Source organism: Cricetulus griseus, chromosome 2 (assembly GCF_003668045.3).
Source record: "Cricetulus griseus strain 17A/GY chromosome 2, alternate assembly CriGri-PICRH-1.0, whole genome shotgun sequence".
NCBI lineage: Eukaryota > Metazoa > Chordata > Mammalia > Rodentia > Cricetidae > Cricetulus > Cricetulus griseus.
Window position 1 is genome coordinate 288,534,943 of NC_048595.1, and position 26,937 is coordinate 288,561,879.

Consider the following 26,937-nt stretch of genomic DNA (forward strand, 5'->3'; position numbering starts at 1 on the left):
ACCTAACATTATTTTAAAGTGTCAGCATTCATAGTATACTAGGAATTCACCCCTTTGCATAGATCAATGTATATACATGCCTGTGATACATCCTCATATTTTACACGAGGCATATATAAGCAAAACTCTTGTTGACTTATATTAGAGAGTGTTTTGAAGATGAACCTCCCCAGGTATCTTCATGTGTTCTTCTTTGTTTCCCCAGTTTGACCTTGTCTGTGTCAATGCCTGGATGTTGGACCTCACCCAAGCCATCCTGAACCTTGGCTTCCTGGCTGGGGCATTCACCTTGGGCTATGCAGCAGACAGGTAGGTACCGGTAGGCTAACTGGCTGCTTCACTATAACACGCTACATGTATGGGGAGGAGAATGCTTTCTATTAACTACATTCAGTTTTTTGTTCCACTGCCCAGGATATCCACACTTGCTTGGTTTGAATAATTCTTTCCTTTTCAAACTTCCTCTCCCTGTTCCTTGGTAGAAAAGGTGCCCTGTGTGTCTGAATGTGTCCCAGGGAAAACACTGGTCCCAGGGCAGTGATGCCATGGCTCAGGAGACAGACAGGTGAGGGGTGGATTTAGGGTACTCAAAACAATCCAGTGGTTGGGATTTGGTTAATTTAGTCAGCCACTCCGAGTTTTTCACTTTTTAATTTTTTTTGTATTTTATTCTACAACTTGTATTGATAAGAATTTTTCTCAACATTGTTAAGGGATTTTCAAGTACATTTCATTTCTTTCCTCAATGGCAACAGTTTGGATTGCATTTTTCACATTTTTATTTATGTTTGGTTTCTCTTTCTGGTTTTGTCTTCTTGATTTTAGATAGGGTCTCACTATGCATATTAGATGAGATTAGCGCTCACAGTCACCCTGCCTCTGTCTCCTGAGTTATGGAACTGCAGGCATTCAGCATCAAGCCAGCTATTTTTTACTGTAACTTTAGTTTTTATTGGCTTTTACTTACATATTTTATCCTGTATGATCAATAAACATATCTCTTAAATAACTCCACATAGTAGAGGACCTAAGCTGTAGTCAGGAGCTGAGGGTCTTCCCTGGTAGCTGATTTGAGAGGAGAAGCTATAAGTAACCCTGCCTCCTATCAGCATTGACCACAGTTAGGTGTCTTCCCTTCCTGTGTGCCTGTGATTTACAATCTGAGAGGCATTTCAATAGGCATATACCCATGCCATGGGAAGACAGAATGAGGCGGAGTGAGTTAAGAATCTAGATAGGGACTTTCAAGCTTCCATCACCCTCAGACTTGACAAGTATGAAATTGAGCAAGCTGCAAAGTCAGCAACTCTGCCCAGCTGTGAGGTCACAGGGCAAGCAGCTGCTCCCCAAATTGGAAAGCTAGGCAGATACAAGTAACTTGAATTTACTGGAGCAGAGGCTGCTGGGTAATGAAAACCTGACCTGAATTGCTAAAGTGTTGGAAGCTTAGTGTGTGAACCACTCTGAGACTGGAAAAACCCTAGGATATGGCTAAAGATAGATCAGTTGTAGAGGAAAGGGAGGAGGGGAGAGAAAAAGGAAAATCCAGGGAGACCTGGTCATCAGGTTCCCTGGAACTGTGGTTACAGGTGTTGTGAATCTTGGTGTGGGTGCTGGGAATTGAGTCCAGGTCCTCAGGAAGGACAGTGAGGACTGTAACTGATGAGCCATCTCTCCAGCCCCATGTTTGTGATCTCTACCTCTTGTAAGTCTACCAGGTTTTCATGGTGACTATCAAGAGAAACCCCTCCATGCTTCTGTTCACAAGAAGGCCTGCTCCCAGAAAACGCACATGTTTGTGCACCTGCACACTCACACACATTTGCACACATGTGCACATGTGTGAGCTTTTAAATGCATGCACACGAGTACACACACACACACACACACACACACACACACACACACACACCACAAAACACAAAAACCAAGCCTGTTTAATTAGAACCTAGGCTGCAGAATTATGAATGTCAGATCCGAGGGATGAGATATACCTATCTCAAGGCAGTGCTAGCCTTCCATGTGGAAGGAGCAAAATACAGAAGTTCAGCCCATTCTACTCACCAACTAGTCTAATTCTAACCACCATGTCCCAATTAAAGTAAAACAGAAAAAGGGACATGTCCTCAATGTCATTGTCCACAGGCTAAATAAACAAAGTTTAGGCACAAGGCATCCTAAGAGGCAAATGAAAGAAAACCATGCAATGCCAGCAGACAAACCCACAGCTTGCACACATCAGAGCCAGACATGGGCATGGAAAGGATGGCAGAGCTGTCAAACCAGACAAATTTCAAACTATGTTTAATATGGTAAGTGATTAATAGATACAGTGCAGTGGGGAAAAAAAATGGACCATGCAAACAATGTTGGAAATTCTAAGAATCAAAAAGAAATGCCAGAGATCAAACACTGTGAAACAAAAATGCCGTTAATGGGTTTATTAGAAGACAAGGTTTGGTGGTTAGGGAGATGGCTCAGTGGGGGAAGTGCTTGCTGTACAAACACAGGGACTCTTGGATCCCCAGTACTCACATCAAAGCTGAGCATGAGGGTGCACACCTGTAACTCCAGTGCAGGAGGGCAGGGACAGAGACACTTGCTAGCCAGCCAGCCTAGATGACTTGACAGACTCTAGCTTCAGTGAGGGTCCTCCCTACCCCTGATACAGGGTCTCATATAGTCCAGGTTAGCCTTGACTGCTATTTAGTCAAGGATGACATTGAACTTCTGATTGTCCTATGTCTATCCTAGTAGAAGTGCTAGGTTGCAGACACATACCACCATGTCCAATATAGGGTTTCATGTATTCCAGACAAGAACTCTATTACCCAAGCTTATACCTGGCCCAACACTCAGTCACAACAAAACAAAAGTTTTCAGAGTGCATCAGAAGAAGACTCAACAATATGTTGCCTACAAATAACTCACTTTAAATATAAAGATGCACACAGTGAAGTGTAAACGAGTGCAGAAACATATACTACACTAAGAATAACCAAAACAAAGTAGAACTCATTGCATTAATACTACGAAGGACAAACTTCACAAGGGAAACTTGGGATTAGTTATAATCATTCAACAAGACACAACAATCTTTAACATATATGTGCCTAACAACAGAGTTTGAAAATACAGGATGGAAGCACATGGAGAAACAGATAAATCCCTCATTGTAGTTGGAAACTCTAATACTTTCTTTCTGAAGTGTAAAAGTCCAACCAACAGAATATTGCAATCAAGATGTAACTGAATTCAACAATACCATCAATCGACTGGTTATATTGGACATCTACAGACCATTCCATCCAGCAACAGCAAAATACAGGTTCTTCTTAAGTACATGAAAGACATTAATAAAGTTATGTTCTGAGCCAAAAAATACATTTAAACAAAATTAAAGGACGAGAAAGTCATGCCACACTTAATCTTTTGTCTCCAAGAAACTAAACAATAACTCTGTAACAAGAAACTGGAAACCCCCAAAATACTTGGAAATTAAGCATCCATATTTCTGGTAACAGAGAAGAAATCTCAAGAGAAATTTTAAATATTTTAAACACAGTGAAGATAAAACAATCCATCATATTGTGAATGTAGCAAAAACAATTCAGAAGGGAAGTTATAGCATTAATATATTTATTAGAACATAAGAGTTATCTAAAACCCACAATCTGAGTTCATATGTGAGATAACAACAACCAAGATGGCCAAATTAAATCCTAAATGAACAGAAGAAAGTTAATGGTACAAACTGGAACAAAAAGAAAACAAAGATATTGAAAACAGTAAGTACAGAAAATTAATAGCTAAAGGCTGGTTCTTTGGAAAGCCCCCAAATCTAATAAGCTTTTAGACAAGGTAACTAAGAGAACAAAACATAGGACTCACATTAATTATGGCTTGAAAATGGTTTCAAATCCCATAGCTTTAAAAGCATAATGAAGAAGCAATGTAAATGATTCTATGGCCCCAGATTTGACAACTGAGATCAAGTGGGCCTGTTCTTTGAAAGACACGACTTACCTAAACTCATATAAAAAGTGAATTATTTTAATAGGCCTGTGTCTATTAAATAAATTGAATCAATAATGAATAACCTTCCAAAACAGGAATTACCAGGTTCAGATTTGGGCCAGGTAAATTTTACCATGTAGGCAATAAATTTTTCATGGTTGTCTCCAATTCTTTCAGAAGATAAAGGCAAAGAAATACTCCCTAACATATTCTGTGGCATCATCATTATCTTACTGCCTAAATCAGATGAACATATTAAAAGAAAATAAAATCTCATTGCCTTTGGCTTTCATAAACACAGGTACAAAAACACAGGATAAAGGACGGAGAAGTGTGGCTCAATGGTTAAGAACATTGGCTGCTCTTCCAGAGGACCCAGGTTCAATTCCCACCACCCACATGGCAACTCACAACTGTCTGTAACTCCTGTTCTAAGGGATCCGATGCCCTGTTCTGGCCTCTGTAGGCATTGTACACACATGGTCCAGAGCTACATGCAGACTGTCCCGAGCTAACCGTCTCGCCAGCAAAAACGACGCAGGGACACAATCAGGATCTTTCTGCAGTAAAGCTTTAATGCGTCTTGAGAGAGAGAGCATCAGCTTACAGAGCAGAGACTCCGAACACCCAAAAACCCCTCCCTTATATAGGCTGGCAACCGCCGCCTCAGACTGTTACTCTCTGACTGGCTGAAGCTCGTCGGACCATATGACGTCAGCTGATCGGACCATATGACGTCACGGGAGGGGCGGAGACCAAGGCTGGAAAGTTACAAAGTTACCTAGTGCGCATGCGCACAGCTTGTAATGGCTCCTAACACAGACAAAACACCCATACACTTAGCAATTTTGAAACTAAATAAATTAAGGATAATATATTATCATGTGTGGAAACACAGAAACTGCTTTTTGTTGCTGGTAAGACACATAATGGCACAGCAGAGGGGAAGCCAGCTTGTCACTTTCTCAGAAAACTAAATGCACAGGACTAGAAATTACAGTATTGGTATTTACCCAATTAGGCTGGAAAGTGTTCATCCACATGTAGGCTCTCCTGTGGACCATGCAGCAGATTTATGCACAGTTGCCAGCATTTGGGGCAGCTAATATATTTTTCAGTCAGTGAATGAACAGATTATATCCAGAACAGTGGAATATTACTCCACACTAAAAAGAAAAAGTTAGGAACCCTAAAAGGATACAGAGAAAAGTTAAGCCCACATTGCTAAGTTCAAGAAGCCAGTCTGAAAAGACTGCATACTATACAAATCCTACAGAATCTTAGAACATTCTTATAAATCGGTAGAACTTTCTAAAAAATTGCCAATTGTGGAGACAATGTGAAAGTTTGTAGTTGCTTGGGGTGATGAGTGATGACCACTAAAAACAAATAATGGGTTGCATCATTTTTGCATTCCTACTAGCAATGAATTAAGGTCACGAGACTCTTCTGTATGATGTGGAAGGGTGACTGAGTCCCACAGAAATGCCCAACACAAGAGTGGACCTTGGGTGGGATGTAGCTCAGTAGCAGAGCCCTTACCCTCCTCGTGCAAGGTCCTGGGTTTAATCCCTAGCACTGGAAAATGAAACCTGAAACTGTATTGTGAGCTGTAGACTTGTGTAATGATATGTCAACTTAAGCTTATTAATTGTCACAGATGCATCACTGGGTGAGGGAATCGGTGACAGGGCAAGCCATGCATGTGTGAAAGGAGGGGTGCATGGAACTCTGTCTTTTCTGCTTAAATTGTTTGAACCTAAAACCGTTTTTAAAAAATGGAGTTGACTTTTAAGACACGTGTGTACATCAAGGCTGTTTCCTTCTCTACCCTTAATGCAAAGATGCAGAAGTAAGAACGTTGGTGGAAATTTGTAAGGAAAATCACATAGGAAGGAAGCTTTCAAAGGTCTCCTGTCAGTCAGTCACCTGGCCCAGTTCACAGCAGACTGGGAAGCTGACCACAGTGCCCCGCCCCTTTGTCTGAGGTATATAACTGTAGCTCTATAAATCACAAGGAACCAATAGCAATGCACATTGATTGGGGACTTCATAGCTTTCAAATTAGAACCCCATTTACTCCTTTTAGCCACTCACTAGAGAAAAGGGGTGGGTAGAGAACAAACAACCTGAGTCTTAGAGTTACCCAAGGTCATGGCTGGTGTCTGGATGGGGCGAGATTGAAACAGAAGCTTCTACACTGTGCCATGGCTGCCTTCATTCTGCCCCACGTCCCCAAGACGCCACCCACAAAGATGACAGCAGATGTCAGAACCAGGCCAGCAGGGAAACTGTGCAAGAGCAGCATGGCAGAGAGGGTCACCACAGGGAAATCTTCAGTCTCAAAGGACGTGTTGTGGGCTGTTAATTTTGTAATGTCATCCCAGACATGAGTTCCACCTGGTTTCACAGGTATCATTATCAATATTGTTTACTGTAAATGTTAAGTTACAAAGGACACATACTTTTATTTATTTATTTATTTATTTATTTATTTATTTATTTGCACATTTGACTTCTTTTTGTATCCTGTCTCATTCCATTTCCATAATGCTGAAGACCACGTTTAAGGTTCTCTCTCTCCTCTTTCTCATAAAGGTATGGCAGGATAGTCATTTACTTAATATCCTGTTTCGGTGTTGGCGTCACAGGGGTCGTGGTGGCATTTGCACCAAATTTTTCTGTGTTTGTCATCTTCCGCTTCCTGCAAGGTGTGTTTGGAAAGGGGGCATGGATGACCTGCTTCGTGATTGGTAAGACTTGTTTTATTGCAACCACTCTTCCCTGTGAGAAATAGAATGGGGAGAGGTCTGGTTCACCACCCCCCACTGTGAAATCCTGGAGACCTCATAGCTGCACTTCCACTAGTAGGACAGGGCCTTGGGGGGGGTCTCCAGCTGCCACAGAGACCGGATGCTCTTTTAAAATGGGAACCAGATAGAGAATTTGAGACACTGTCCCTTGCTTACATGCCTTTGATCCAGGCTGCTACCTTTGGTTCTGATCTCGTAGAAATCAAACACTTACTTTAAGTGGTAGAGGGTTTATGACCAAGACAATAAGACAGATCATCTGATAGTATTGTCCCAGATGTTCAAATTTCCAATACTTCCCATGACTACTGTGTGAGACCCTAGCAGGGATGCTTTAGGTACCTGATGCTCTTTTTATGGTGGGAAAAGGAGAGAGAGGGTACAAGGAGGGCCTGAGAGTCACTGGCTGGAACAGAGAGATAACTGAAGTGTGTGGCATTTTTACCACGACCTGAGTCTATGGGGATGTTCAAGACTGTGAAGTTAGGGTGGCCACAAGGCAGCAAACATGCCTCAGGATGCTGAGAACAGAAAAACCAGCCAGTGGGAAGGTGCAGAGGAGGTCAGGATTCCAGCTATGAAATTTCCCAGGTGGATTTTAGAGATGTGATACATACATGAAAAGTCTAACAGTGGGATTCATAATCTAAGCTGTCTTGTGATGGTGAAGTATGATGTCCATGATTATAATCTCCCAGCTGGACTATAATGTTCAAATCCTTAGCGTCACAGTGAGAAAGGTGAGCTAGCTTGATATGTTTATTTTAATAATGGCAATGACCTTTGCAACAGCCATGTTGAGGTATCCTAAAACTGGCATAGGTGTTCCTTGCCCTCCACAACCATACCCAGAGGAAGCCTGAGGATGCCAGGGTAGAAAAAGCAGAAGAAATGCACATTAAGTATCTAGAGAGCCATCTTAAGCAGTTCAGCACACATGGAAGCCTCTATGTCCTGACATTCTAGCACTAAGCGGGTGTCAAGTCTGTTTGTTTTGCAGTTGGCCGAGAGCGCCCCTAATCTCTTGTGTCTATTTCCCTACAGTGACAGAAATAGTGGGTTCAAAACAAAGGAGGATCGTGGGAATTGTGATTCAGATGTTTTTCACCCTCGGGATCATCCTCCTACCGGGAATTGCCTACTTTACACCCAGCTGGCAGGGCATCCAGCTGGCCATCTCACTGCCCAGCTTTCTCTTCCTCCTTTATTACTGGTAAGGTGGTGTTGGTCATAAAACTGCATTAATCCTATTGCACATGAGCATAGAAGCCAAACCAACACAGAAATGAAGGCAATAGAGGCAATTTCCTGGGTCTCCAAAATGCTTCTGGCTTCCGGAGTTACTAGAGAATTCTGACAATTTACGGACATTACTGGCTGCTTGACTGACAGTTGTCATGACAAATAGTAAAATACCCCAATACAAAATTCCAGAAGAAGTAATTGCATTATGACTTACCCCTTAAAATTCCAGATGAAGTAACTGCATTATGACTTACACCCTCTGTGATGCTTTTATGAGAATTATGAGATAACAAACTTGATGTTTCACCATGCAGATTAAATATGATAAGAAAACCCATTAAGCAAATTGACATTCTCTGATTAATGAGAGGTTAAGAATGTTGGAGAAATAATTATCAAGATGTTCCAGATGTATGCATTTGACTCTTACTGGGGGAATATAGTAATTTATTCCCTCACTGAATTTTAATGTGTGGGTAAATCAGGCTCCATGAATAAGGTAAAGACTTTGCCTTCTCCTAGATATAAACTAAGCCCTAATCCAGAGGCACAGTACTGTGGGGTTCCCTGAGCTTGCAAAAGCTATGTAATGTGAAGAATTCTTATTGTAGCAAGTTAGCATTTTTCTCATTCATTGTAAATTTTCAAAGAAAGTTCATTTCCGAAAGTCTGTTTTCAATTCTGAGAACTGTCCTGACCTGTAAGCTACTTGCTGCATGATCCCTTTGGCTAGAAAGACCCAGGAGCTTTTGGGCTTTCAGATTTCTGACAGAATCCTGCATTGTCTCCCTCCTTGCCAGGGTGGTGCCTGAATCTCCCCGCTGGCTGATCACACGGAAGCAAGGAGAAAAAGCTTTGCAGATCCTCAGGCACGTGGCTAAGTGCAATGGGAAATACCTCTCGCCAAATTACTCGGAGGTAATGTTACTCGTCACTGGTAATACATTGTTAAATTGGGCAAAGCAACTCTTTATGACTTCTTGCTTAATTCTCCTTAAAATTATCCATATAAATTATTAAGCATCTGACTGGATCATTTTCAGTTGAAGTTAACTGGTCATTTCAGGTCACCTTTTAACAGTTACTCTGAGGTGCTTGCACTATTCTTCTTTACTGTAGAGATGTAGTGTCTCCTCAGCCACCTTGGTTATAAGGTTATTTATTTTCAACATCTGAGTCTCTCTAATGAATTAGGTCCTGTTATATCTGTTGCTCTTATTCCCCCTTGCTCCCACCCATGTTTGGGATCGAACCTGGAGTCTTGCACATGCCAGGCAAACTCTCTACCACTGAGCCATTTTTGTAGCCTCAAGACTTGTTTTTAAGTTAGCCTTAGAAAAGCTAATTATTCACCCAAGATCTTGAGCAATAATGCAATATTTTAGTTTTAGATTAGCATTACCTTCTATGTTTTTCTCCCTCTCTTTCTTCCTCCCCAACCATTTTACTTTCTTTCTCTCCATTCCTTCTCTAGCAAAAGCCTTTTGGATGACTCTGTCCTTGTCCTTGTCCCCACTTTTACCCTCCCCACCTTCCCACTTGAGAACTAAAAGGAACAGAGAAAGCGAGTAGCTCCTTATTTGACCTTTGGAAGGTGTGATTAACAGCTGAGGATACAGCACATATTTTAAACAACCTCCGAATAATAAACATATACAGAAATGGATAAGAGTAAGAAGACCAATAGCAGACAACAGTTTTTAGAAGACATGAATCTTGATTTAAACCTTGAAGAATGTTGGCCTGCTGACACTGTTTTCATTATAGCATTCCATTTGTTTTGATAAGAACATTCTGATTTTTAAAAATCTGCTAAGAAAAAATGGGATTAGTCTGTTCATCACCCTCTCTGGAGTCTTTAGGAGCTTGGTAGACAACTCTGCTCCATCCCTTGCCTCCTCCTCTTCCTCCTTGTAGGAGGTAGAAAACAGTGGCTGCTGTACTTATGAAGGCTTCAATAGACTGTTAGTTTTTTTTTTGTTGTTGTTTGATGTTGCACGCTGGTTAAGAACAGGCTACAGGTCTAGTCATCTGAAGCACTTAGCAAAGATGCAGTGTGACCTAAAAATTGTGTACCACTAAGGCTTGCTCATTCTTGTTACTCTTTGAATGAATATTTGAGATGGGAATTCCTCTTAGCAGAAGAAATAATCCTCCACTCTATCGACCTCCTTTGATCTCACTGTAGGTTTTCACAATTGTGTTAAGGTTATGGTTTATGTGTTGAGGTTAGGGTTTGGTGTGTGGATATACATGTGTGTAGGGGGCACACATTCATGTGTGGATGTAGGAGCATGCATGTTGATATCAGAGGACACACCTTAGATGTTGTTCTTAGGGCACCAATCACCTTTCTTTTTGAGACAGTCTCTCATTGGCTTGGAAGTTTCCAAAGAGGTTAGGCTGGCTGGCCAGAAAGCCCCGGGAATCCACTAACCCTCCAAAGCTATGGTTACAGGCCTGACACTTTTCTGCCTGGGTTCTGGGGGTCAAACTCAGGTCCAAATGCTTGCAAAGCAAGAAGTTGGCTGACTGAGCCATCTCTCCAGCCTTTATTTTTAATGGCCGAGCAGATATTTTTGCCATCCATTTAGCAGCATGCTGAAGACACTGCACACAGAGTCCCAGGGGTATAAGATGTAGACCAAGGTTTGTGAGAACTAAGAAACAACAGCTGCAGGCTGGTGGCTAGTGAAATGAAATACTACAGCCATGTAAGTGTGGACAGAGGCACTGTTCCACACACAGTGCTGTCTGGCTCAGCACTGCTCTCAGAGACTCACGATAGAGAGCATTTTAGCTGGGGAGAACTCAGCGTTCGACATGACTGTGCTTGTTAAAGATCCTGAACTTGGATGTGGTGGCTTCTGACTCATCATGGTTCTCACTTAAAGCCAAATAGGCAAGGGGTTTCCATCCAAAGCCAGATTTGATTCCCTGAGGAATTTATTGTGGTATACAGTTCCACTGCCAGCATTTTGCTACCAAAGCTACATTTACTCTTCCTGTATTTTAGTCTAATGGTAGTTTTCTTTACCTATTGTTTTTCTTTAAAATTTGTTGCAATAAAAATAAAGGTTTATATGTGTGTTTTGCCTACAGGTATGGCTGTGTATCATATGCATGCAATGCCCACAAAGGCCAGAAGGGGACATCAGATCCTCTGGGATTGGAGTTACAGATGGTTAGGAGCTGCCTCGTGGGAGCTGGAGATTGGATCTGAGTTCTTTGGAAGAGCAGTCAGTGCTCTTAACTGCTCAGCCATCTCTCTAGCCCCTGTGTGTGTGTGTGTGGGGGGGGGTAATATAGAAATTTTCAAGCATATTAGAATAGGAAAAAACAGGTTAATGAATCTCTGCCCACATATCACATAAACCCCTTAATTGTTGGCTTGTGAGCAAACTTGAAGTTTCTCTGCTCTGCCTTTCCCTCCCCTCTGGATGGCTATCCCAGCTGCCATGGCGCTGCGTCTTGTAACATTTCTCTCTGCTATAGAAGCGTAAACATATCAATTCAACGCTGGGATCACAGGTGCTGTCCTCAGGACCCCGACACCGAGGAATTGATAGTGAGAGAGAGAGAGACTCATCCGACTTAGACTCAATGCTAATAATCAAAGCTGTGATCCAGCTGCTTTGGATGAGAGTCGTGAGGAGAGTAAATGGGGAGGGTGTTGGTATCTGAAACATAACCTGGATATCATTACTCCAAGAATAAGTGATTAGACACAGTTACCTACTATGGCACTTAACATTGCCAACTGGACACCCAGGAGGCATGCCTCCAGGCATACTTGTGAGGGACCGCCAAGATTAAGGTCAGCCTCTGAGAATGTCTGTGAGGGGCTGTCTTGATGACATCAGTTGATATGGGGAGACCATCTTAATCGTGGGCAGGCATGTGCCCTGTGTGTGGATCCCCAGCGGTGTAGAATGGAAAGACTGTTTGTATGCATTGATTTCGTCACAGGCACTGATTCATCACTTGCATTGATTCAATGCTGGCTGCTTGACCATGGATATAATGTGACCTGCTCTTTTGAGCTTTGGCTGCTGTGGCTCCCTTGACATGATAGACCTGAGACTGAGAGTTAAATTAACCCTTTCCTCCCTTGAACTGCCTTCGCGCCAGGGTATTTCATCACAGCAGTGGGAAAAGAAACTAAGATATCTAATATCAAACAGCAAGGTGGCTTTTTCTGTTCCCTGATTGTCTTAAGATGGCAGAGAGCTACAAGCCATTGTAAGTTTAGATATTGTGATGGGTGACATATCTTTTAGAGTTCTCTCTTTTGTCTTCTGTTGTTTTTCTGAGCAGCTCTGAGGATGAAGAGCCTTAAGCAGTTTTTATTTAAGCAAAGTTGTCTGACCTGTAGCCTATGGGCCGCCTGTCGTCAAAGGAGAGCTATGAATGCCTCTAAGGGGAAAATTGTGAGCTTCAAATATTATGAGCTTTGTGTGTGATTTTTTTTTTGTAGCTTGATTGCCCCATTCTCTGAAGATGACAACTTGCAGTCACAATGTCAAAAGGTAGAACGCAGCTTATTGATTCTAAGAACCCATTAACACGATCCTCTGTCTTTGTATTCTCTTTAAGTTTAGCAGTTAGAACTAGAGTTTAATTGAGTTCAGGCTTGATATTTTTGGCAAGCCTACTTCTTAAGCAGCTCAGTACATTTCCACTGGAGATATCTGCTCACCTGCTTGTCTTTCCCGGGATGTTGGTGGGACTGACAATCATTGTCTGGGGGAGGGGATTAAGTCATCAGGAGTTGCAAATGACTTCTTCTCATTTTGCCCTTACTGCTACATTTATTCCTGGAATATTTATATGGATATTAAGTTTCCTAACCAACTTTTCATTGCCTTTGCTTATAGTTGTCTAGGAACAGAGGCTACATGCTCAACTCTTCCTTTCCCCAGGAGTGAATTGGTCCCCAGTATCTTCTAACAGTGTCCAGTGAGTTGCATTCTTTAGTCTCCTTGTGATTTTTTGGACTTTGGCAAATTACACAAGTTTCAGTCCTTCGAGGCTATTTTTAGTCACGTCCTGTTGCTGTTCACTTTGCCTCATCTTGGGTAGACAAGGCATACTGTGTTGGATCCTCCATCCATCCTGCACTTTCTGGGCATTTTCTTGCCTTTTAGTTTGGTGACATTTTTAGGTCACCTTCTAAGTTGCAGCCTCCAATGTGGAACCACCTGTTCTTTTTGGTTTTGAAACATCTTCAAATTGAAGCTGCCCTCTGCACCCCTCACTCTACGTGTGTATGTTTGCCATGTGCATACATGTGTATGCCTGTGTTTGCAGGTGTGTATACATGTGTGTGGAAGCCAGAGCCTGATGTTAGATGTCTCCCTTGATTGTTTTCTGTTTTATTCACTGAGGTGGGATCTCTCTAAAGTAAATGCTTGTCACCCCAGCTAATCTAGTTAGCCGGCCTGCCTGGAGTATTCTCTGTCTCTGCCTCAAAAGGGCTGTGATTATAGCTAGGGTGTCGTGCTTGCCCAGTTTTTACACGGGTGCTGGGCATCAGACTCCAGTCCTCATGCTTGTGCGGCAAGTGCTTTACTCACTGAGCCATCTCCCTGGCCTCACAAACCTTTTTACATCAACTGATTTAAGAATTAAAGAATTAGCATTTTAGTACAAAACCCATGCTAAACTTAGTTATGTCTGAACAAACCACAGACTCTTGTCTCAAATGTTCTTTAACTCCCATGAAGCATAATAACATACAAATTACCTCTTATGATAACTCAGGAACAATGAGCAGCAACACAGGTTGCTGAGCAATTCTGGCACCAGAATCAAAGCACGGTCCTCTCATGGTTTCTATGCTGTGATAAGCATGGCAGATAGCAATTACTCACCTGTCAGCCACTTAAATAGGTGTTGACGGGTCAATGTTACGACCGCCTTGAAAACTTTGTTTACACAGTTACCTCAGACATCAACGGCGGTTACTTGCATCTCACTCTCATATACTCCCAAGGATGTTCAGGGCTAAGGTGGGATTGGACAACACATTCCTATTTGCCAAAAAAGGCTCTCTTCGGTGAATCCCAGCATTTATAAGTTATCATTTGGTAGTAGTCACCTTGTCGTTGGAGACTACTCTCATTCCTGACTCATCCATAGGGAGCAGAGAAGGTTAGAATGGCTGGAATCAGAGCAGCTTAGAGGCATTTTAGCAGCTCTGTCCTCTTGGGAACTGCCTTGGCCGCCTGCCAAGTCCAGCTGGTCCCACTGTTGACAGCTGGGTTCTTAGGAACCTTGCTTATGGCTCTCCAAGCATGCTCTAGATTACAGAAGATAGCTGAAATTCAGCACAAATTAGGATCACCCCCAAACCAATTCAGGGAAGAAATGGGAGAGACTAGCTACTTCGGTTTCGATCCCACCATTCAGTCAGAGGCAGTATCATGTGGGTGGGTTATTCAGGAAATCACCTCAGTTGTTATTTCTTTTTCTGGAGGCATTCTCTTATTTGTTGTTTAATGTTTCATTAGCATATACTTGCTGTACCAAACAATGAGTTTCATAATGATGCTTCTATTTAAGGGTATCATGTAGTCTGACTATATTTACACGCACATAACTGCCTTCCATTACATCTCAAATGAACGGCACTTGTCTCATTGCCCCAAGCTCCTGGTGGCCCTGGCTTTGTTGAAGAAATAGCCTTCAGCACAAAATATAGGTGATCCAAATGAAAGTGGCTAATGTCAACTGGGAACAGAAAACTGAGTCCCCAAAACAGATCTCGAAACCTAAGTAGGTATGTGGTTTGAGCTCACTGGGAGGTTTGTAGAAGCTGGGGAGAATCCTGGGTGGGTAGGATTTTCAGTGGTGAGCAGTGCATATATGAAGGGTTAGCTTACACAGCTAGACCTGCTGACTCCGACTTCCAGCATCGAAGGCTGTAACTGTTAAGGTGTACCTAGAAATATGAATAAAATCCTTAGTGCATCTACAGTAGTTACTCATGGGCACAGCCAAGCACAGTGGGTTTCACGATGTCTTTAGGATTACCTCTTGCCCTGCATGACCACTGGATAAAAGATCTGACCACCTCTTTTGCTTTGCTCATGAAGTTCTAGCATATTCCAGTAACTGAATGCTTCCTTTGGTATCAGTTTGAATTTACTTCCCACCATTTATAACATGCTATTTCTTGTCTGACACCTGGCCGGAGATGACTCAGTTCAACTTTCCACTCTTATGTGATAGACACTCGGTAGTTTTGTGGGAGAGAACTGAATGTCAGGTGTCCATATTGAACACTGCACTTGCTTGAGGGTAGAGCCAGGTGCAGCAAGAGCGTCAAGAGCGGCTCTCTTGCTCTTCTGTCTACCACAAGGGCTGGATGGGAATCTCAGAATGAAAGCCACATTTTGGGGTGAGCTGCCTTGTAGACCGTGGCCAGGAGCTCACTGTTCCTTAGCAACCACAGCATACTCAATGTGTCTCTGTGAGTTGCAGAGATGAGTGGAGGGTGTTGTCTTCACACAGTTGAAGTTCCCTGGTATCACTGGTCCATCACAGCAGCACTGTTTCAGTTGCCGGAGGAGGAGTCAGCACACATCTGGCTCTCCAGAGGGCCTTTGGTGGAGGGAGGGAGGTCAGCTTACTACTTGGAAGGGCTCACATCTTCTCCCTCATTTCCATATGATAAAAACACTTCTGGTTCCGTTGATTCTGGGTGCGCCAATGCAAGGGCTTTGACCTCAAGGTAGGTGGGATGTTCTGCCTGCCCTCTGGCCTGGGTTGGGTGATGAGATTTAGCTAGTGGTAGATTGCCAGGTGCAGTGCAGCTGGGGCTTGAATGTGCTTGTGTGGCTGAGCCTTGTCTCTGTACTTCATCCAAGGATGAGAGGAAAATATTCCCAGGCTCACCTGATGGTTCCAGAGGATCCTAAAAGAATTTGGAGTAGTTACTCCAGCAACCATTGCCCAAAACTAAATCAGAAATCTCCAAATCTACCTGTAACTGTGAGTTAAGCAAATGCTATGGGTTTATACTTCCTTGATCAATGGGTGCTACTCAACCTTATTTACCAGGAGCTGACACACAGAGAGAATGGCCATCACCACTACACTGAACTGAACTGGGCCACGTAGGCAGTAACTGTGGCAGCAGTTTTGACTGAGGGATTTTTAAGGCCTTTAGCCTCATGATCTTTTTCCGTCCAAAATCCTGACCTATCCCCAAATGGGAGAAATTCACAGAGAATATAACAGGTTACAATATCAGGTAACAAAGCCTCTAATACCACAGGACTGAAGGTCCATGCTCATCAGTTATGTTTGCATGCCATTCTGGCCCAACCAAACCACAGGCTTGATTACAACATCCTTATAAGCTCACTGCTGATAGTCAATCTTCAGCTTATCAACACACTGTCTCTTCTAAACATGCTCCTGGGAAGTTCCCACAGTAGTGTGTTTAGATGACATCAAGAATGGACAGTTTTTGAGCTTCTTGACCCCAACAGGGCTCATGATGAATATCAAAGACCCCAACAGGAAAGGTTAAAACCTCATCATCTCTGTTACTAGACAGACTTCCAGCACTTGAGCACTGAGCTAGCTTTTGCTTGTTAGTGAACTGTGGGCATAGACGGTAACGTTGCCATGGGAAGGGACCTTCCAGTTTGAGAGTCCTTGGGAAGTCCCTTTCTTCAGAGGTGTAGATGTCTCCCAAAGAACAACTTTTGTCTCCATGTCCTTTGATCTTTACAAAGGAGAGCTGTGTAGTGTTTCTGGTTTCTGTAGAGCCCATCGGGGCTATGTGGTATTTTAGTCCAATTTCTGTGCTGTTGTCTTGTTGAAGACTTTTTATTACTTTTAATTTTGTGTGTGTGGAGAGAGGTGTGTGCATATGGTGCCTGTAGAGGCCGGTGGTGTTGGATTCCTCTGAGATGGAGTCACTGGAGGTTGCAAGCCACCTGACATGGGTGCTGGGATTCAAACTCATGTCCTCTGGGAAATCATTTGTGCACCCTAATTGATGACCTGTATCTCCAGCCACTGCACTGTGTTTTTAATTGCTGTGTTTAGCAATTTGTGAGATACAAATACTCTCACACAAAATGCTGAAGGGTCTGCAAGTCTGTCTTGGTTCAGTTCCAGGGTGAACTTGAAACAGTGAAGAGATTAGAAAGACACTGATGGAAACCTACCCAGAGCTAACTGCATTTCTTCCTCTCACAGAGTGATCAGTGCTGGTCCCAAGAGGAGTGCTCTTAACCCTACAATGCTGTCTGATATAGACGATTTTAGCACGCATACCGTCACACTCTCTTTAACTCATGCTCCTGAATGCATGAAAAATATCCAGACACTTGATAATGCACAGCACAAAACAGGCCATTTAGCCATGGATTAGCTTAACACATTTCAGGTTTAGAGAATGGTCTGAGCCCTGTGAATACTTTGCAGGATTTTACAATGTTTACATGGATTTCTTCATTTCCCAAGTCTTTAACTTTTTGAAACTAAGACACGGCTGCATACAGTAGGAAAGCTGACTAACTGAAATCATTATGGAATAGCCATGAAGATGTATCAGCTGTGATGACCAGAGTAAGACAAGATGTCCAAACTTCTTCTCCAAGCTTGACAAGCAATAACTTTCTTTCACTCAAAAGAATTCTGCCCAACAGCTTCCAGAACATTGGACAAGTTGAGGATAGTTCAGAGCATCTTGTGGCTTTTACTGAATTAGAAATGCACATGGCCTGGGCCTGAAGGAGCCAGCAGGCTTTCAGGACCTCACCAAGGAGCAGCATTGTGCACCAGCAGTCATGTAGTGGGGGCCCTCTCTTGTCTCTGTCAACTTTCAGCAACATCTTTATTATTATTATTATATATTTTTATTTAGTTGACATTTGAAAAGTACCCAGGAGAGCTGTGGACAGAAAACTCTCGGCATTACCATTCAAGGAGCTTCATGTGTAAGACTGTAGTGCACCTCTGCAGATGCTTTGCTCGAGTGTGGTTGTGTTAGCAGAGCCCAGGACAGGCATGGAGAGAGTATGGTAAGGTGACCATGTGTTCCCTCTTGCCTAGGACTGAGCACTAAGAAGGTATGAGACAGCCGTGGGAGAGTCATACACACACACACACACACACACACACACACACACACACACACACACACACACGGGCTCTTAAGCGTGTATCCACTCATAGTCAAAGAAGCCAGAGAGCCACCTTGGGTATCATGTCTCGAGAGCTGGGCCATCTTGTTTTGGGTTTTTTTTGTTTTTGTTTTTGTTTTTTCTGTTTGTTTGTTTGTCTTTCAGTTCTCCTGATAAGAGTTTCTCATTGGCCTGGAGTTTTCTGCCAGCAAGCCCCTGGGGATCTTCTTGTTCCCTCCTGCCCGGTGAAGGGGTTGCAAGTCTGTCCCACCATGCTTGGCTTTTGACATGGGTGCAGGGGATGTAGCTCACTCAGATCCCCATGCTTGTGTGGTAAGCTCTTTACCTAAGCTACTCCCCAACCCACATCTGCCCTTTCTAGGGAGAACTATTGTTAAGTGCATCTTAGGTTCTATTCTATTGCTGTGAAGAGATACCATGGCCAACTCACTCTTAGGAAAAGAAGAATTTAATTGGAAGTCTGCTTACAGTTTCAGCAGGTTAGACTATTATCATCATGGCAGGAAACAAGCAGGCATGGTGCTGGCACAGTAGCTGAGAGCTTTTTACATCCTGATCCATAGGCCTCAGGCAGAGAAAGGAGAGTAGACCTAATGTGGGTTTTTGAAACCTACAAGCCAATGTATGAGCCTATGGGGCCCTTTTCATTGAAAATACTACAAATACTCCCTCTCCAGGGAGTTCTGGCCATAGAGAGCAGTTTCCACTTGGAAGAGCCAGGCAATGAAGTTTTTTTTTTTCCTTCCTGCTTCCTCTGCTCTCAGTCTGGCTAAGCTCACTGTCAGATGTGTGGGTTGAGTTCCAAGCTCCACGCAGTGACAGCACACTTGGTGGTCATTCATTAGTTATGTAATCTGGGAGTCAGGGGTTGCCCTTTGTTCCTCTTCAATAGTCAACCTTGGCTTTGTCCTTCAGGGGTAGGAGTCCCTTCTACTCCCAACATCTCTCTGCACAGAGATGCTTCTGCCTGCTTCTGGCCCAACCCATTACTCCTGGATCAACCAGCAAACTAAAATACAAAACAAAATCAATGAAGGCCACAGGGTGGCTTTATTCTGTTTGGTTTGGTTGCTCTTTTTTTTTTTTTTTTCTGGTAATTGCAAAAGTTCCTAATTCCATTCTTTTAATTCTGGGTTTCTGCCTAAGGGGATAGGGGGTGTGGTTGCCTTTTCTTTTTCTGGATTTGAACACCCTAATCCTGTCTTTGAGTCTCCATACTCATACTGTGATAGAGAAAGGCATTTGACTCTCTCAAGTGTCTTGTTCCTGTGCCCTTGGCCAGCCCTCGTGTTTTCTGCAAAATCCATTTCTGTGATCCAAATCACTGTACTTCCCACTTCGAGGACATGGGAGACAGTGCCTCTCTGTGAATGTATTTTCCAGTGGAGGTGAGGGATGAACAGTCTCCAGTCTCCACAGCATTATCTCTGTGGGTGTTCCATAGTGGCTCACAACCCCAGGCTGCAGTTACCATGACAGCACAGCTTGCTCGCTCCCTGACCTACCAGGACAACTGCCTTTCTTCATGAATTCTTCCTAAGATGTGTGTCTGGGTGAGTAGGTGAAATCTGTTGTGCTCCATGGAGCTAGAGGGAACACTGGGGCACAACAATAGTTTCCACCATGCAGACACAGCAGGGGGAAATTATACTACACACTGCAGGAGCAAGCACATCAAAACCTCTCTCAGAGGTCTACCAGGAACATAGCAAGTAAGGTATCAGGTACCTTATTTTCCTGGGATAAAATCCTCTCTCCTCTGAGAATTGAGTTCAAGATTCCCAGAGTAAGTGACTGAATTGTTTGTCACAGCAGCATGTGAGTACCAATTGTGGTCCTTTCTGCTCATGACAACAGGGCCTGATGGGATACTTGGTTCAGAACCAGGAATGAGTTAATATGGACCACATTCTTCATTTGAATTCAGGGTTAGTGGAAGGAGGAAAATACAATTTAACACATGCGTAGAAAGGGAGGCAAGAGTTTTGTTTTGTTTTGTTTTGTTTTTTCTCATAGTAAATTGTCTCTTCCAAGGGCCTGAATAGAGAAACTCTTAAGAGACCTCTAAATCCTTTGTCAGAAAAAAAGACCTAGGGACTCTTAAGAAAATGGCCAAAACCAAGGGCTTTTTTTCCTATTTAGGGAAATTATTCATGTAATAGCAAGTATTTGTCGCCTTCCCCAGAAACAGCCATAGAGATTAGGTAAAGAGGAACCCCTGGGTGAGTGGTTGTAACATTTTTGCTCACATGCCTGTATGTGTCCTGGCAGCCTTAAACTCAGCCTCGGGGCTCTAGATGGGTTATGAGGCTGGACCAGCGGACCAGATCCCTATATGCTGTGGACATACTACATGGGTTCACAAGCCATTTGCATCCATGCCTGGACTGTATAATGAATTGGTGGTTAACATAAATTGTGTATTTCTTCAGGCTAACATCATAGTAACTAATTACTAGGGAGCAGGGTGTGATTAGAGCATTTGTATATTTACATGGTCCTAATAACCAGAAATTAGAGTGTAACTCAGGCCAACCTTTAAATGTTTTGACTTTAAGCAGTCTCAGGATTGAGACTGCTGACCTGGAAGCACACACAGGGCACCTGGAAGCACACACAGACACCTGGAAGCACACACAGACACCTGGAAGCACACACAGACACCTGGAAGCACACACAGGGCACCTGGAAGCACACACAGGGCACCTGGAAGCACACACAGACACCTGGAAGCACACACAGACACCTGGAAGCACACACAGACACCTGGAAGCACACACAGGGCACCTGGAAGCACACACAGACACCTGGAAGCACACACAGACACCTGGGAGCACACACAGGGCACCTGGGAGCACACACAGGGCACCTGGAAGCACACACAGACACCTGGAAGCACACACAGGGCACCTGGAATCGCACACAGACACCTGGAAGCACACACAGACACCTGGAAGCACACATATGCATCCTCCCTAACTGCTGAATTTTGCTCCAAGTGCCTTCAAAGTTCAAGGTAGACCTGTTCTTAGAAAAAGCTGAAATCAAACCCCATGGACTTGATTAGCTTGGAATTCTCGATGGGTCCTAAGGGCCCTTGATTAACTCTCATGTTCGTTATATTCTGATCCTTCACTGGCCTCAAGGACGAGTTCTCCATGTTAATCAGGCAAAAGAGTTCATAAGTGCTTCATCTGCTCTCAAAGATGTCTTGATTTCCTTTTCCTGCTTATGCTTCAAGGTCAGCACACCTCAAATGGCTTGCACTATGAAGGAGCCTTGGGGAGGCTTATTGGATGGATATTGGCTTGATTAATTTTACCAGATGGAGTGAAGTGGAGGCTAAGCACTACTCATTATTTCCAGGATCATATGGAACCCTCAAGGCTTAAACATATCTCTGGGAACTGACCTAGACAGCTCACTAAAAGCCAGTTCATGCATTCACTCAGCAGTTCAGGGCAGACGGCTCAATTGTCTCTTGGATGAAATACAGAACTACCTCACACAGGATCACCGACAGTCTCCTGTCCTGGTGTACTCCACGGTGTAAACATAGCTAACCTCTCAACTTCAACAAGCCGATTACTGATTGTTGTAGTGAAAACCTTTTTCACATTAAAAGCTGAGTCACAGAGCACACATCTCAAAACTCCAGATGAACAGCGCTTCCAGGAGGCCATCTCAGACACAAAGGTGTATTGAAACACTCTTAAGACTGGTTCACCTGCATATTCAGTAGAGAATTACAAGGCTCTGTGTTGGATGCTATTTTATAAAAAAATAACCTGCATAATATTTGCTCTCAAGACTGTCGCCCCACATACATTCAATATCTATAGTACTGTATTGCTGCATTTATTATTTATTTTTATCCTCTTTGTGATCTGTTTTCTGTCTCATCAATAAGTACTCTTTTTTGTTCTTAAAGATTTGTTTAGTTCTGTTTTGTGAGTGTGCATATGTGTATATTGTGAGTGTGTATATTGTGAGTATATACATACATGTGAAGGACACACCCACCTGTGCACGTAGAGACCAGATAAGTGGTGTCTGCTGCAGTCAGTCCTCCATCTTACTCCTTTGAGACAGGGTTTCTCCTTGAACCTGAGCTTGTGTTCTATTGGCTAGGCTGAAATCCAGCAAGCCTCTGTGATTGTACTATCCCAACTCCCTTTGGAATGATGAATTGGAATGATGTAACAGGTTGGGCACCTGGGATGCTGGGATCTGGGGTCCAGGCTTCATGATTGAGCAGCAAGCTCCATTGAGCAGTGAGCCATCTCTCCTGTCTCCCAAGACTGCTCTTTATTGCACTATACTTTATTTTCTCTTACAGACATGTTTAAAGGAACCAAATGCAAGTTTTACCTTTATGTGCTGACAAGCAAAGCGAGCCCTGGCACGTTTTGGTTGTTTTGTGAATAAACTTCGAGGTTATACACACACAAACACACACATACACCACACACACACACACACACACACACACACAAGATATTAAAATTGAGATCTCCGCCAGTACACTTGTTGACTATGAAAGCCAATCTGTGTATTTGTTGGAGTAGATCCAGTCACTGCTCATAAAGGCAGGAATAAGTACAGCATAACATCAACACACATTGCGAGGATGTAGATCCTAGCTGAATGGTTGTTTTGGCACAGTTCCAATCTGGAATCTCAAGGATGGTGGGAACTTCCTGGCGAAAGACACTGGGGATTATTAGCCAGCACTTATCAAAGCAAAAGAAAAGAGAAACAAAGCAAAAAAGGAAAACAAACCTACTGAGAGTATAGGAGGGTTCTATGCTCATGGCTTGCTCATTCAAGTGTCTCCTCTTCCCCTAGAAAAGCTTCTGCTATGAGCAACAAGAATGCACCAGCAAACAGTAAGTTACTGTATTCAGAGTAGTCTGAAAACTGAGACCCAGAAAGAGGAGCAGCTGGCCAGTCCCAGACCCCATCAAAGGATTAGGATGTTCATTGTAGACCATGTAAATGGATCTCCACACTCCTCGATCATACCTGAGTTTCTTGGGTAATTTCTCAGCACTCCCAAGTGAAATACTGAAAAGAGAAGTGATTCTAAAGAGATCTCAGGAGCCCCTGTGAGGGTATTTGGTGACCGTTACTTATTCTCGGGTGCAGAGTGGAGTTAAACATCACCTGTCTGTACTGGTACAGTTACCTTCATCCAGGGTGAGGCTGAAGAATGGCTCCTCCAATCTGTTCTGTAACTGAGCCGGTTTGAGGACCAGCTAACAAGCAGACACATGATTGCACCCTTTTCATTTCTGAGTCTAACATAATTTATAAACTGGAATCTGCCGCCTGGTCTTGTGGATTCCAGTTCTTAATGGCTTTAGTGCACACTTCTGTCCATCTTCAGCTGGGGCACAGACAGCCTGTAGGAGTCACCAGGGAGCTGTACCTGCCTTGGTTTGACCCCGTTGCAGTGGCACAATGCCAGAATGGGAGCAACTTCAGGGAAAGGGTTTGGCTCTCAAGTCCAGACTGCAGTCCACCATTGCAGAGAAGTCACAGTACAGATGCTTCACACCCACGGTCAAGAGCAGAGAACTGATCCCTGGATGCCTGAGCTTAGGTCACTTTTGTGACCATCACTTTCATAGGTTCCTTATGAACCAGGAGAAGCTAGGTTACACCTGTCATGAACACCACCTAAGTTTCAAGGTTTTAAAACAACCCAGGCTTAATTCCTGCTTGTGCCCTGCAGGTTCACAGAGGAGAGCGGAGGCTATTCTGTCCTATTGTCCTGGAAGTCACTACCTGGAGTACTGAACAGTTCTAGAGGGTTGTGTCACAGTAGTTTTATGTAACAACCCATTGGCAGATTTGCAGAGCTGGTCCCATCTTGTCACAAGGGACAAAGCAGAGCAGCCTCATTGTGCTATGCAGTGGGCTTTTGAAGAGGAGAGGACTCAAAAATACCTGGCGAAAGACACTGGGGATTATTAGCCAGCACTTATCAAAGCAAAAGAAAAGAGAAACAAAGCAAAAAAGGAAAACAAACCTACTGAGAGTATAGGAGGGTTCTATTAAGAAACAGTGACTGGAAGATAAGCATTTCTATTTCATTACGGCAAAGGAGATTTGTGCTTATAACTGTTAAATATAACTGTGACAGAACTCAAACACAATTTCCCACAGAAGCAAATATGAAGACCCTTTCCTTAGGTGGAGAAGCCACCAGTTTTCCCAGCACACACTGAGGACAGAGGGGAAGGCTGAGCATTGAGGAACAGGGTTCACTGGGTCAAAAAATTCAAGGGAGCTGGTGGGGACCAGCTCGGATCCAGGGTTGGGGGGATGACACCCCAGCTGTAGGACAGGAGGCGATGACTAGGAACCAAGGGATGAGAATATGGTGGCAGCCTCGAGGGGGAATGTAGGGTCTCCTGTCTGTAAGACCTGCAGGAAGAAAGGGAGGAGTGTCTTCCCGCCCCCTCCTGTGAGGAGATCACTGCCCCTAACACAAACACCCCACCCTGACGCTTAGAGAACACCATCCTGGACTGGTTCCTCCTACCCTTGTCCTGAGTGATATGTGAGCAGTGCCTGCTCCCCTTGCTGACCTCAGCCTGTAGTGCTGCTATGCCAGCACAGGTGTGAGAGAAGCCTAGTGGTGGAGTGGACGTCTTAGGCTAGGGAGCAGAGTTTGCTTGTTACTTATCAACAGGCCAAACACCAAATTCTTAGTGCTCCTGATGCATGGGACAGGAACGATAGGAGTTGTGATGGGGTGGGTTTGGGCTGTTTCATTTTATATGTAGTAGATGGCTTTTTTCCCTCTCCTCATACCAAACGGCACTCCCTTGTCTAGCATCTTACCCGATTTGCCTATTCAGAACTGAAGTCTGTGTGTAGCCAGGAGGGCTACTGTTGTTGAAGACACTGGACCTTCTGGAGCTTTGATACTGAGAGCTTTTCTGTTTCCATAGTGATTATGGGAATCTATGGGTACTACTGGCAAGTTCAGTAACGTCTAATTCAGTCCCCTGACATCAAACTCCTGTATCATTTCCCTACTACCTTTCCTCCTCTTACTCCTTCCAAAACCCTTCTCAAATCCATGGCCTCCTCCTGTTCTTCAAGTATTATTGTTACACACACACACACACACACACACACACAGACACACAGACACACACACACACACACACACACACACACACACACACACACACACTACTGGGTTCACTTAGTGTTGTTTATGTATATGTGGACTTAGAGCTGACTGCTTGGGATTGGTTAACCTACCAGGGGCCATCACTCGAGCAGACTCCTTTCCCTTCTCTCGGCAGGGTATAGCTCTTTTTCTAATAGTGGGATTTTGTGACATTTCCCCATTCAGGTTGGCAGTCAACTGTGGCTGTCATTTCTCAGGTCTTGTTTAAGCAGCCATACTATTGAGATTTCCTGGGTGTGGTTTCCCTATCACATAGAGAAGATACCTCTTCAGCAGGTGTCCTGATCCTCTGCCTCCTACACTCCTCCCTCTCCTTCCTCCTTGATGTTCCTTGAGCCTTGGATATAAGGGTCAATATAGAAATTTCTTTATGAGCTCTTATGTAGTAAATGTTTTATTGCCCTAGTTTTATAGTTTAATAGATTTTTTCTAAGTTTTTCAAAGTACCTCAAGTAGCTTGGCAACCTTGCTTCCTGGAGAGCAGGTGGTGTAGACTGCAAATAGCTTGGTGTAGTCTTTCTTCATGGAGAGCAGGCAGTGTGGACTGTGGATAGCTTGATGTAGTGCTTTTTTCATGCAGAGCAGGCAGTGTTCTTCTGCCTAGGAATGAGATAAAGCTCTTTCATGTCAGACGCCACGATCTCTGGTGTACTTTCTGAACCCTGGGTATGGCAGGCTATTGATAGACTCCAAGTACCAAGTCTGTTGAACACATTAGCTTGTGTATGCATTTTAAAATAATCACATCCACTTTACTTTAGCCTGGGAGGTCAATGGTGACAAACTGATATGAATGCAGTTGTTATAGTCAAAATACCGCACAGAAATGCAAGTTTTAAAAATGAGTGGTGGCAGCTCATGTTGGGAAGGACTTTATGTCACAGTACATTTTGGAGTATCTCTGTTTGTGTGACAGCAGTAGCTATGAGTAAGTGGTGAGCGAATTATCCCCTACAAGTAAATGTTATTTTTTTAAAAAAAATAGCCCTAACATTGGCATCATCCAGCTTGCACGTGCATGTGTCTACATGTACACAGTGTCCAAATGAACCTTCAAAATCATGGAGTATTAGCATCCTTGTACTGAAGAGAAAACCAAGTTCATGGTGCTTCAGTAACATGTTGAGTGAAAAAATACATATTGTGAACCAAACATCACATCACTAGTCTAATCCATCTGGGTGTTGTTTTCTGACCCAAAACTAGTTCTCCATTTGGGGAGCTCTTAGCATCATTTTTTATAACATGGTTGTTTATAAAGCCTTCATCTTTCTTGGCAAGTTAAATTAAAAATTCACCTTGAAGAAATATATCAGAAGGTGCCAGGCTACTAGGTTAATCAGAGTAGTCTTTTAACATAGCCTGCCTCCTTGTTGATGGTCTATGCAGCCTTGGCAGAACAGAAAGACAGTGGAGGAATGATTATAGCAAGAGGCACTTCAGCTTGGTGAGACACAAGGAGGCCAGCATCCATAGCTGAAACTTG

At 43.4% G+C, this 26,937-nt stretch overlaps 1 protein-coding gene across 1 annotated transcript in view; it reads left to right on the top strand.

The window, feature by feature from the left end:
* Slc22a3 (solute carrier family 22 member 3) overlaps nt 1-26,937 on the top strand; it is an 87,670-nt gene that overhangs the window by 41,581 nt on the left and 19,152 nt on the right. The window contains exons 2-5 of the mRNA XM_027401098.2: nt 206-309; nt 6,616-6,770; nt 7,875-8,043; nt 8,876-8,993. Coding sequence (XP_027256899.1) covers nt 206-309; nt 6,616-6,770; nt 7,875-8,043; nt 8,876-8,993 — 546 coding nt within the window. The remainder of the gene's footprint in view (nt 1-205; nt 310-6,615; nt 6,771-7,874; nt 8,044-8,875; nt 8,994-26,937) is intronic.